This window comes from Anarhichas minor, unplaced genomic scaffold (assembly GCF_050575085.1).
Source record: "Anarhichas minor isolate MPS153535 unplaced genomic scaffold, ASM5057508v1 ptg000048l, whole genome shotgun sequence".
NCBI classification, from domain to species: Eukaryota; Metazoa; Chordata; class Actinopteri; order Perciformes; family Anarhichadidae; genus Anarhichas; species Anarhichas minor.
The window spans coordinates 1,116,186-1,130,000 of record NW_027466494.1 but is presented as its reverse complement, the minus strand read 5'-3'; the positions used below and the strand labels follow the sequence as shown (position 1 = coordinate 1,130,000).

The 13,815-nt window shown below is 43.8% G+C and overlaps 1 protein-coding gene across 12 annotated transcripts in view; it reads left to right on the top strand.

Annotated features, from left to right (window-relative positions):
* Positions 1-13,815, top strand: part of zeb2a (zinc finger E-box binding homeobox 2a) — a 65,714-nt gene that overhangs the window by 37,712 nt on the left and 14,187 nt on the right. For all 12 annotated transcript variants that reach the window (XM_076112261.1, XM_076112259.1, XM_076112257.1 and 9 more), the window contains one exon: positions 8,596-8,810. In XM_076112261.1, coding sequence (XP_075968376.1) covers positions 8,596-8,810 — 215 coding nt within the window. The remainder of the gene's footprint in view (positions 1-8,595; positions 8,811-13,815) is intronic.

Below are 13,815 nucleotides of genomic sequence, written 5' to 3'. Positions count from 1 at the left end.
TTCTTCAACGCGGAGACACACTGTTTCCCCGGAGCAACGGCTCAAGACATCCTGCTGAAACTGCCTGGCCTGCTGCACGCCCTCCCGTCTTCCATTCGGCGAATTATCGTTCATGTGGGAATCAACGATACAGCCCTCCACCAGTCTGAGTTGACCAAGATTGATTTAAAAAAATCTTCTACACTTTTTAAACAACTGTGGACTGTCTGCTTTTATCAGTGGTCCAACTCCAACACTCGGCCGTGGATCATAGAGGTTCAGCAGAGTCCTCAGCCTCCACACTTGGCTCCAGGCCGCCTGCAGGACCAACAACGTGAGCTTCATTGACAATTTTAATCTGTTTTGGGACCGCTCTTCCTCTTTTAAGAACGATGGTATTCATTTTAATAAGCTGGGTAGCCGCCTGCTAGCGGCTAATTTACAGCATGCTGTACACTCTTGTCCACATGACTGACTATTTACTTTCCACATACACGCCCCTTCTTCTTCTACGCTGCCACCTCAGAGCACAGTTTACCGTGACTGCTCCCCCTCCTGGCCTTCCATGTCATCAACCCCTTCAGCTGTAGCTCTCCCCATTCAGACTATTGTGACAGAGAGGCTGCCCCGTTCACACTACATTCACAAAGCCATAAACAAAAACAACCTCAGCTACATCCATCCCAGTGATGTTCACATCGGTTCCCAGCACAAGTTCATCATCTACAACCCCACTTCTGTTAATTCTATCCCGTCTCTGTGGACCCAGCACCGCCGTACAACCACTCCCTCATTACGTCATCATACCAAACAGCACGTGAATGCAGCCAACCTCAGAACCCTCCCCAAAACCTCACAACCAATCACAAAACACTCCATGAAGCTTGCTCTGTTCAACACCCGGTCACTAAGCAACAAAAGCCCAATCATCAATGAATTCATCACTGACAACAACCGTGATATCCTCTGTCTCACTGAAACTTGGCAAAAACACCTGGATTACTACGCACTCAATCAAACCACCCCAACTGGATATCATTACCTGGATAAACCACGCCCTGATGGCCGCGGTGGAGGAATTGCCGCTCTTCACCGCCAACACATCAAAACCAGCCTGACTAACATCGAAAGTCCACCCTCATTTGAACAGCTCTCATTCAAACTCTCTGGTCCTAAACCCCTGGTCATTGCAATTATCTACCGCCCCCCCAAAGCCAACCCTGCCTTCCTCTCCGACCTATCTGAATTCCTCACCCAGCTCTGCTCCGTCTCACCTTCCATCCTGTTGCTTGGTGATTTCAACATCCACATCGACTCCTCAGACTGCAAAACTGCCACAGAATTTCTGGACCTGCTTAAATGCTTCAACTTCACTCAACACATCGACTTCCCCACCCACAACCGCAGTCACATCCTGGACCTGGTCTGCTCCACTGAAATCACCATCAACCACCTCTCCGGCTATGACCTCACCATCTCCGACCATTTAGCCATCATCATGGAGATCGACATCCCCATCCCAGAACCCAGCCTGTCTCACTGAAAAATTCTCCACAATCACCCCCTCCCTTAGCCCCTCCCCCTCAGACCTGGTCAACCTCTACAATAACACACTATCCTCCTGCCTTGATCAGCTTGCCCCTCTCAAAACCAGAACTGTCTCTTTCACCCACACTGCTCCCTGGTTCACCCCTGAACTCCGCCTCATGAAATCCCAGAAACGCAGACTAGAGCGACTCTCCAAAAAAACCGGCCTCATAGTTCACACCCTGGCTTACAAGGATCACATACAGCAATACAAACTGGCTCTAAACTCTGCTCGCTCCACCTACTACTCTGGCATCATCCACTCTGGTTCCGCCAACCCAAAGGTCCTCTTCTATGGACAACCTCTCCCACTCCTCCACAGCAGAAAAATGCAACTCCTTCCTGACGTTCTACAAAGCTAAAATTGACACCATCTACAACCAACTGGCCACTTCCAGCCCCGCTTCGTCTAACCCTGTATCTGCAAATCCTCCACTAACTGACCGGTCACTCTCCCGATTCTCTCTCATCTCCCCCTCGGATCTCAATAAATCACTCTCTGGCATGAAGACTCCGACCTGTGACCTCGACCCTATCCCTTCCACTTTAGTTATGGCCTGTCTCCCGGCCCTCCGCCCGCACCTCCTCTGTCATCAACTCCTCCCTGTCTACTGGCTCCGTCACACCCATCCTCAAAAAACCTGGCCTTGACCCCGACATTCACAACAATTACAGACCCATCTCCAATCTCCCTTTTCTGTCTAAAATACTGGAACGCACTGTTGCCCATCAACTGAAAACCCACCTGGACTCAAACCAACTGTATGAACCATTTCAATCCGGATTCAGATCTCATCACAGCACAGAAACTGCTCTCATCAAAGTCACCAATGACCTCCTCCTCTCCTCTGATGAACACTCCCTCAACATCCTGATACTGCTCGACCTCAGCGCAGCCTTCGACACCATCAACCACTCCATCCTCCTTTCCCGTCTCCTCCCTCCACATCACTGGCACAGCCCTCTCCTGGTTTAAATCATACCTCTCTGACCGTGAACAGTTCATCAGCATCAACAAATTCAAGTCTGACACAGCCCCAGTCTCTCAAGGTGTCCCCCAAGGTTCAGTACTCGGTCCCCTCCTCTTCATCCTCTACCTGCTCCCCCTTGGCGACATCATACGCCACCAGGGTCTCCAGTTCCACTGCTACGCTGACGACACCCAGCTCTACATCTCCACCAAGTCCATCACCCCCACCATCCACTCCACCATCACCAACTGCCTAACAGATATAAAAACCTGGATGCATGCAAACTTCCTCAAACTCAACACCGACAAATCTGAAGTCCTCATCATCGGCCCCAAATCATTAAACAAATCCCTCCACAACTTCTCCCTCTGCATTGATGGCACCACTGTTCCTGCTTCCACACATGTCCATAACCGTGGGATCATTTTCGATCAAACTCTCTCCTATGAACGACACATCAATCACATCAGAAAAACCGCCTTCTTCCATCTCAAAAACATCGCCCGTCTCCGCCCCTCCCTCTCCTCCGCAGCCGCTGCAACACTCATCCACGCCTTCATCACCTCTCGACTGGATTACTGCAACAGCATCCTGTACGGCTCACCCACCAAAATCATCAATAAACTACAATACATCCAAAACTCAGCTGCCCGTCTGCTCTCCCACTCCCGCACCAGAGACCACATCACCCCAGTCCTTCAAAACCTCCACTGGCACCTCATACAGCAAAGAATCTAGTTCAAGATTCTCCTCATCACCTACCAAGCCCTCCACAACCTCGCCCCTTCATACCTTTCAGACCTCCTGCACCGTCACACTCCCAACCGCAACCTCAGATTCGCCGACGCCAACCTCCTTACCCCCCTACTCTGTCCAAGCATCGGACCTGGGGGGACAGGGCCTTCTCCGTTGCTGCCCCCTCCCTCTGGAACTCCCTGCCCCAACACCTCAGACATTCTCCGTCACTCGCCACCTTCAAAACTGCACTTAAAACTCACCTATTCAAATCTGCTTTTAACCTCTAAAGTCAGTCATGTATGTTTTCTTTCTCTTCGTGTTTATTTTTTCTTACTGTCATGTTGTAGATTTTGTTTTTATTATAAATGCTTTTATTGTTTCTGTTTTTACCATGTAAAGTGTCTGAGTGCCTTTTAAAGCGCTATATAAATAAAATGTATTATTATTATTATTATTATCATTATTTACTTGCAAGCTACGGTGCTTTTGAAAAGTTTTGGAGAGACCCGAGTGGATCTACAACTCAACGAACACAGGACTCTGACTGGAACTGAACCGCACCGATGTTCTGAACAACCGCGTCATTGAACTCTTTGTTAACAAAGAAAGGCGGATGGACTTTGTCTTTGAGTGAACAGCAGCTCTGTTAAGTGAAGTGCTTTTGTGTTTTTACTAGTGCTGGGCAAGTTAACGCATTAATTAATTAACGCCGACTGTTAGATTGACTGGGAAGGACTGTATAATTTTACTGGTTCATTACAATGTGTGGCCACCAGGGGGCGTCTATCAGAATGCACTCCACACAAGATGGTCCTTAGAGAGGTTTATTGACAGTAGTCAAACAGACAGTAGTGTGTGGTTCTGTAACAGATATACATGAAATAATAATTAGTAAAAACCTCTATACAGCATTGGTTTCAGATGAGGACATACAGGGACAGAATACAGGCAGTGATAAACATGTCCGGGACTCCTACAGTCGCCACTTAGCAAACAACGAACGAGCGGCTAAATATCAGACTAGATTGCCATGCAAATGAAACAAAATAACCCTCATGATGAAATTAGACTAACACCAAACTTTACGTTTACTTACTGGTTGTTTGCACTGTAGTCTTGAAAAGTGAACTCCGAACATCCACATAAACTCTAATCTATTACAGACACTGCCGTCATTTCGCGCCGCGACTCTCGTCAAAGCCTTTTCACCAACTTAATGCCGTTGATATTAGTCCGCGAGCAGCTGACTGCCGTCCTCTTCCGCAAGGGGCGTAGTGCGGTTCCTGCTCGGCTGCTTCTCCTAAAATCGTCTATAGAGGTCGTCCTTCGTCACACCGACAATTATTGTATCGCGTGTTAACGCAGTTTTTTTTATTATTAAGCGGACATTTTTAACACAAGAACCGACCTGGCAGCGAGCGGTGAACAGCTGTTTGTGTGGCTCTCTTCCGCCTGGGTCCTAAGTCCCTCCATGTACAGCTTCTTATCACCCTCTATGTACCAACGTACATTTATAACAAATACCACACATATTACGGTAATCAGCGTTGCATACGTGTCTGACCAAAATACCAAAAAAAGCAAAAAATAAATGATTCATTTAAATGATTGTTTTAGAGTTTTTAAAGTGTTTTGTTTGTAATATGTATAATAAGCATCATTTAGTTATCAGTACTGAGAATTTAACAAACAAAAACATGACGTAGATAAGGATAAGGATGTTTATTGTCATCGTACGAACATACAACGAAATTGAGTTGGCGACTCATCAGTACAGCAGCAACAGTTAAAAAGTGTATAAAAACATTAAGACAAGACGATTTAAAAACAAGACATTAAATAAATATATACAAGATAAAACAAGATAAAGCACAGGCATCAATGGCTTCAAAGTGAAAAATGTGCTTGGTTATAGTGTCGTGTTATTGACTGTTTGTTTCAGCACTGTCCGGTGTGAGCTAGGTGGGGTGGTGTGTGGCGGTGGGGGGGGGGGGGGGGGGGGGCGATGGAGGAAACCGCTCTGGGGAAGAAGCTGTTCCTCAGCCTGTTAGTCCGGGTTTTGATGGTCCTGTATCTCCTTCCTGATGGTAGTGGAACAAACAGAGAGTGACCCGGGTGTGTGATGTCTGTACAGATGTTTCTGGCCTTCTTCTGGAGACGGCCAGCATACACAGTGTCCAGGTCAGGGAGGGTAACTCCCACAATCCTCTGTGCTGTTCTAACCACCCGGGCCAGGTCCCTCCGGTTCTCTGCTGTGCAGCTGGCATACCACACAGTAAAGCACTGACACAGGATGCTTTCAATCACGCTTCTGTAGAAGTTAACCAGAAGTGCAGGGGGCAGGCCAGCTTGTTTGAGCTTCCTCAGAAAGAAGAGCCTCTGCTGGGCTTTCTTCACCAGGTCGGATGTGTTCAGGGACCAAGTGAGGTCTTTAGTGATGTGGAGCCCCAGGAATTTGATGCTGTCCACCCTCTCCACCTCCTCCCCACTTATGTAGAGTGGAGAGGGTGTGGTCTTCCTGGATCTCCTGAAGTCCACTATGACTTCTTTGGTCTTGGTGGTGTTCAGGACCAGGTTGATGTCCGAGCACCACTCAGCCAGATGTTGGATCTCCTGTCTGTAGTGTGTCTCGTCGTTGTTGGAGATGAGTCCCACCACAGTGGTGTCGTCAGCAAACTTCGCTATTGTGTTGGAGGAATATGTGGCGGAGCAGTCCTGGGTGAAGAGGGTGAAGAGGGCCGGGCTGAGCACACAGCCCTGCGGTGCACCAGTGTTCAGGATGGTGGTTGTTGATGTCAGGTTCCCTATCCTGACATTCTGTGGTCTGTTTGAGAGAAAGTCCAGAATCCATGAACAGAGTGATGTAGAAAGTCCAAGGTTTTTGAATATATGCACCAGTTTCTGGGGGATGATGGTGTTGAAGGCAGAGCTGAAGTCAATGAAGTGCATCCTGACGTATGTGTTAGGGTGCGCCAGGTGAGACAGGGCCGTATGAAGAGTGATGGAGACCGCGTCCTCCGTAGACCTGGTGGCTATCCAGGTCTGCTGGGAGGACGTCCTTGATGTGCGATAGTATCATCCTCTCGAAGCATTTTGTGATGACTGGGGTCAGGGCGACTGGGCGGTAGTCGTTGAGGCAGGTGACTGCAGTCTTTTTTGGGACAGGGACAATGGTGGTGGCTTTGAGGCAGGTGGGGACTGCAGCTTGTTGCAGGGAGAGGTTGAAGATGTTAGTGAAAACCTCTGCTAGCTGGTCGGCACAGGTCTTCAGTGTGCGGCCCGACACTATGTCCGGTCCCGCTGCCTTGGTGATATCGATCCTCCTCAGAGCGGACCTCACCTGGTGGTGCTGGAGGAAGAGTGTCTGCTCCTCCTTGGGCTGGGTCTTCTCAGCTGTTGCTCCGCTGTGCTGTCTATCAAAGTGGGCAAAGAAGCGGTTCAGGGTGTCGGGGAGTTCACTGTCCTGACTGACCTGTGTGGTGCTGCTCTTGTAGTCAGTCAGGGTTTTAATACCTCTCCACATGCTCCGGGGGTCGTTGTTCTCGAAGTGTCCCTCAATGCGCCGTTTGTATCTGCGCTTGGCCTCTCTGATGCCCTTCTTCAGGTCCCTCCGGGCACTTTTATAGGCCGGTATGTCACCAGACTTGAAGGCAGCGTCTCTTGCTCCAAGCAGTAACCGCACGTTTCTGTCCAGCCAAGGTTTTTGGTTTGGGAACACTTTGATGGTTTTGGTGGTCGTTACTGTCTCAGTGCAAAAGTGTAGGTAGGCCAGGACAGCCGAGATGTACTCCTCCAGGTCAGCTTCCTGTGCTAACACTTCCCAGTCCGTGCTTTCAAAGCAGTCCTGCAGAAGTGAAGCAGCGTCGTTGCTCCATACTTGAATGGTTTTGACAGCTGGTCGAGTTTTGCAAATTACTGGTTTATATGATGGAGTCATTATCAGAGAGAGGTGGTCTCATAAGCCGAGGTGTGGAGATGGTGCAGCTTTGTAAGCTCCCGAGATGTTGGTGTACACCTGGTCCAAAGTGTTCTTGTCTCTGGTGGGGAAGCTTACATTTCTGTGGAACTTGGGCAGCACAGTCTTTAGTTCTGCGTGGTTGAAGTCTCCCGCCACAATCACTATCATCAGATAGGTTTGCAGTTTTCAAGAAGTATATTTAAATGTCATCTCTTACACACATGAAGATAAAGTTGTGAACGGCTGAATATCTATGACCAGAATCATTATAACTGTGTTATAACTGCTACTGTGTAAAGAGAATACTGCTGTTAACAAGAACCTGATGTGTTTAAAGTGTTTAAACCAAATGTTATTGACCTTTTGTTCATATAGCAGTACTTTAAAATAAAAGTGCTCAATACACTACTTATGAATTCTTTATTGAACTTTGCGCATAACAATGCGATTAATCACGATAAAAAATTTGAATCGTTGCCCAGCACTAGTTTGTACATCTGCAGTAGCGTTACTACTGTGTTCATGTGTCTATGGTGTCGTTTTTATGATATGGTTAATATTGTTCCCTCTGATGTGAATAATATTTGAATGGCTCGTGCTCTTCAGTGTGCGGATGAATACGTGTTTTAGCGCTGCAGTGTTGCTGGATTGATTTGTTGCTTTGTTGTCATATAAATACATGTGACTGGTTCTTGTGAGTTGTTCCTGTCATTGTGTTTATTACGTTGATTTTGACTTTATGCATTGTCCGTCAATGACGAAGCATCCCGTCATGCACGTATTCATGTATCTGTTTTCTTTAACAAAGGAAGAATGATGGTCTGGAGAAATGGGGATTGTGTGGCGATTGCTTTAGCCCTGTTTGAATCAGTAGGGACAGCTGAACGCTGCGGGGAGAGTTTGTAGCTTGTGTGCTGCTGTTGTTTTCCTGCTAAGCTAGTTTAGCATAGTGTGCCTCCCAGAACACACGAGCATCACCAGAGTACAATGTTGTTCTTCCGTGGTGGGCGTGTCAGGCAGCACGTTGTCTGTTACGTTGGGTGGGTTGCCATGTTGAGTAGTGGCTCCACTGAGAGAACATTATATTTCCCACAATTTAAGCTTCTGCATTTTCCAAATGCACTGGTATTATTCAAACGAATTTTTCGGTTCGTAAGCCTCGTACCGAACGGTTTAATACGAATACGTGTGTTATTACACCATAGAAACAAATAATAACCGTAGCTGTGGTGTCATCGTGAGGTTATTAGGAGGTGGCTCAAGTGTAGAAGGACAGCTCAGAAGGCCCAGGTATGAAACATATATTATATTATATATAAGGACAGGCCCCCTGACTTGTGTCCTCTCCCCGTCTCTCTGCAGACCTGCTGTCCGGCTCACCTGACGACTTCTCCCAGCTGCTCACCTGTCCGTACTGCGACCGCGGCTACAAGCGTCTAACGTCTCTGAAGGAACACATCAAATACCGGCACGAGAAGAATGAGGAGAGCTTCACCTGTCCGCTGTGTGCCGACGCCTTCGTCCACCGGTCCCAGCTGGAGCGTCACATGACCACACACAAAGCTGTGACAGACCAGGTAAAACACACCTGTACACATTAGTAAACTTCATTTCTTCTTCTTCTTTAATAAAACGTGTCTCGTTCATCTCGTTAGCGGCTGTATTTAATCAGCTGTTACTGGAACTGAAAGTGGAACCGTTTGGATTCTAAATGAGCTAATAAAGACTCGTATGTTATTGAAATTCTCTTCATCATCTAAACACAGTTCAGGGTGTTAAACAGTTAAATACTAATCTAATAATAAGTTAAGTTAAAGACGTCCTGTCCGCGGCTCCTCATCAACCACAACTCACATTAGAGTCTCAACCATTCAATTCTCTAATTCCACTGATCGTAATGAGATAAAGAGTTAAACCGTCTCTCTTCATACCTGACCCCCCCCCAGCAGATGGTCTTTTCTCTGCTGCTTTAAATAATCCTAATCCTTAAATGACTTCTTTAAGAGCTTATTTATTTGTGTCCGTCCTCGGAGTTAAACTGTTAAAGAGAGACTGTTCCAAACATCATATTCATGATGTCACATCTGTTGATTTATTCACAATAACTTTTACTTTTTTATTACAACTTACAATAAGTGTATTCAACATAAGTATTCAAGAGAACTACTAGTCACCAGAAGTCATAAGTGCATCTCCTTTAAACAAGCATCTAAGAGCATAAACCAGAGCAAATGTACAGAAACAAACTAGTATGAATACAATAAGTGCAACAAACTAATATGAATACAATAAGTGCAACAAACTAGTATGAATACAATAAGTGCAACAAACTAGTATGAATACAATAAGTGCAACAAACTAGTATGAATACAATAAGTGCATAAAACTAGTATGAATACAATAAGTGCAACAAACTAGTATGAATACAATAAGTGCAACAAACTAGTATGAACACAATAAGTGCAACAAACTAGTATGAATACAATAAGTGCAACAAACTAGTATGAATACAATAAGTGCAACAAACTAGTATGAATACAATAAGTGCAACAAACTAATATGAATACAATAAGTGCAACAAACTAATATGAATACAATAAGTGCATAAAACTAGTATGAATACAATAAGTGCAACAAACTAATATGAATACAATAAGTGCAACAAACTAGTATGAATACAATAAGTGCATCAAACTAGTATCAATACAATAAATGCAACAAACTAGTATGAATACAATAAGTGCATCAAACTAGTATGAATACAATAAGTGCAACAAACTAATATGAATACAATAAGTGCAACAAACTAATATGAATACAATAAGTGCAACAAACTAGTATGAATACAATAAGTGCAACAAACTAGTATGAATACAATAAGTGCAACAAACTAATATGAATACAATAAGTGCATAAAACTAGTATGAATACAATAAGTGCAACAAACTAATATGAATACAATAAGTGCAACAAACTAGTATGAATACAATAAGTGCAACAAACTAGTATGAACACAATAAGTGCAACAAACTAGTATGAATACAATAAGTGCAACAAACTAGTATGAATACAATAAGTGCAACAAACTAATATGAATACAATAAGTGCATAAAACTAGTATGAATACAATAAGTGCAACAAACTAATATGAATACAATAAGTGCAACAAACTAGTATGAATACAATAAGTGCATCAAACTAGTATGAATACAATAAATGCAACAAACTAGTATGAATACAATAAGTGCATCAAACTAGTATGAATACAATAAGTGCAACAAACTAGTATGAATACAATAAGTGCATCAAACTAGTATGAATACAATAAATGCAACAAACTAGTATGAATACAATAAATGCATCAAACTAGTATGAATACAATAAGTGCAACAAACTAGTATGAATACAATAAGTGCAACAAACTAGTATGAATACAATAAGTGGTGAGTGGAAGGCTCAGGGTAGTACTTTTTGAAGAGGTGAGTCTTCAGCCTGATGAAAGATGGGCAGCGACTATGTTGTCCTGACGTCAGTGGGGAGTTCATTCCACCACTGTGGGGCCAGGACAGGAAACAGCCGTGACCGGGTCGATCGACCGCATGGACTTCTGAGCGACGGGGGAACCAATCACCCCGAGGCAGCAGAGCGAAGTGGTCGGGCGGGGGGGTAGGGCTTGACCGTGGCCTGGAGATAGGAAGGAGCTGTTCCTTTCACTGCCCTGTAGACTAGCACCAGAGTCTTAAACTGGATGCGAGCTCTTACAGGGAGCCAGTGTAGAGAACGGAGAAGGCAAGTTGTGTGGGAGAACTTGAGGCGATTGAACACCAGGCGAGCTGCAGCTTTCTGGACAAGCTCCAGAGGTCTGATGGCCGACGCCGGGGCTCCGGCAAGTAGTGAGTTGCAGTAGTGAGTTGTATTATCTATGATCACTGTACAACACAGATTTATTCCTCTTTAAATAAGACAAACTTTAAGACATCTGAGGACCTTAAAAGTCCTAAAAACACATAAACGTACAAATTCAGCTTTAGAGCACAAGTACTGGTATCAGTGGAGCTGGTCATCCCAGAATGATTTAATGCAAAAAAAATGAAGGTATCAAACACGTATTACTACTTTGCAGTTAAATATTTAACATTTATTCCAACATGAAAAGAAGCAGAAAATAACACTTTGATAAACACGTCAGGACATCTTATTAATATCAACCTCACATGGAATTCAGTATAATATAATAATATATATAGAGTATCATATAATAATATTCAATATAATATGAAACACACAATATAATATAACATGTTTATTTATTGAGATGCCCCTATGGACCTTGTTATAGGAGGTAAAGATCAGGAGAAGTAAACATGAAGTGTAATTATGAATACTGATGTTAAATTAAGCTATGATGAGTTTTCACTGTTAATTTACCATCTCAGTTACATGTTGATGCCTCCATGACCAAGTTAAGCAGATGAGACTGAGGACAACTATGTAGAAGAGAAGATGTTCACTTTGCCTAATATGTAGCTTGACAGAGTTCTCCATGTGTGTCCTGGTGTTGTCATGTTTCCTTACCTCCTCATCCCTCACTCCCTACCCTGGTGTTGTCATGTTTCCTTACCTCCTCATCCCTCACTCCCTACCCTGGTGTTCTCATGTTTCCTTACCTCCTCATCCCTCACTCCCTACCCTGGTGTTGTCATGTTTCCTTACCTCCTCATCCCTCACTCCCTACCCTGGTGTTCTCATGTTTCCTTACCTCCTCATCCCTCACTCCCCAACTGTCCGTGCTGGATCTGTCCCCGTTGTTTTAAAAAGCTAAATAAGTTATTAGCATGACGTCATCCAGCTAGCCAAACCTGTCTGGTGTTCAGCTAGTACAGAAGCTTCGCATGTACTGCTTCCCTTTCCTGCTAGTCTGCTGTCTGATTGTGAGGTCAGGCTGATCTGGGATCAGCTCGTTCACCTGCAGTTAGGGTTAGTCTCCTCTAAAGTTCTCCTCTCAAACGGGTCTTAAAGGAGTAGTGCTTGCGCTCGCCTGTAGAGACTAGTCCTGATGAGGACGCTCAGTTTGGGGCAATAAAACTTTCGCCCAATGCTAAATTGAAAAGGAAGCTGATTGGCTAAATTGTATGTCATACATTCATATCTTTAATCAGCAATTGGCTAAACTGCTTCATAGACCCGCCTCCTGTGGGCGCTGCTGAGACATGCACACAGGCGGAGAGGACGTGCAGGAAAAGCATATATTTTGCGCAGATATTATCTTTTACACATATTACTGTGTGCATTCCATATTTCAAAAACAGAAATATTGACAATTTGTATAATTTATTGTTATTATTTTTATTTTTTATCTTTTGTGGCTCAAGAAGGGGGGGGGCGCCCTAGCACCCTCTATTTGCTAGCCGCCACTGACTGGTAGTATAAATAGTAATAATACAAATAGTAAACTATATGAGCAGAATTAACTTGCAGCAGTTACAATAGTAAAAAAGCATTTGTACAGTGCAGGTATCAGTATTAGTACAAAATATATAGTGCAGGTATAAGTTGTAGTACTAAATATATAGTGCAGGTATAAGATTTTGTACTAAATGTATAGTGCAGGTATCAGTATTAGTACAAAATATATAGTGCAGGTATCAGTATTTGTATAAAAAGATAGTGCGGGTATAAGTAATAGGGGTGGGGGAAAAAATCGATACAGCATAGTATCGCGATATTTTGCGCGGCGATATTGTATCGATACACGGACGCCAAGTATCGATATTTTATTATATGAACTATTAAAAAAAAAATTTTTTAATTAAAACAATTACTAGAAAAATCAAATCAATTGCTTTTTCAGTCCACTAGATGGTGCTGAGTTGTTTTCTGGTGAGGTCAGAAAAGGTCCCGGGTCAGCGTGATTGGTAGGAAGTTGGTCAAAACAAAGATAGAGACATCTGGCCTCACAACGGGGTTAAATCTGCCAACAGTAGCCAGGCTCATGGGGAGAGTGCAGCGCATAACTGTCTCTCTGTCCTTGAAGTCCACGCATCGCAAGTTATACTGAGTTATATAACTCTTATATCCTACTTATATAAGTTATAGTTCATATACTGAGTCCACACGTTTGCATTCAGTTAAGTTGGACTATGTAGTAATACAAACAGTTCAGTTTGTCAGGTTCATGTAACATTTATGACATTGTTGGTCAGTCAGTCTGCTTGACAATCATATTTTGCTGCAATAAAAATTATTGAAGTGAGATGAACAGACTGAAAACTTTATCTTATTAGATAAAACATGTTGACACAGTTTTCCTTTGGGGACATAATTTGAAGTTGAAAAAAGTAATAAATCGCAATATAGGCCTATGTTATCGCAATACTCAGAATATCGCAGTATCGTAATATCGCAGTATCGTGATAATATCGTATCGTGACCTAAGTATCGTGATAATATCGTATCGCGGGATCTCTGGTGATTCCCACCCCTACTAAGTATAGTACAAAATATACAGTGCAGGTATAAGTTTTAGTACGGAATTTATAGTGCAGGTATCAGTTTTAGTACGGAATTTATAGTGCAGGTATC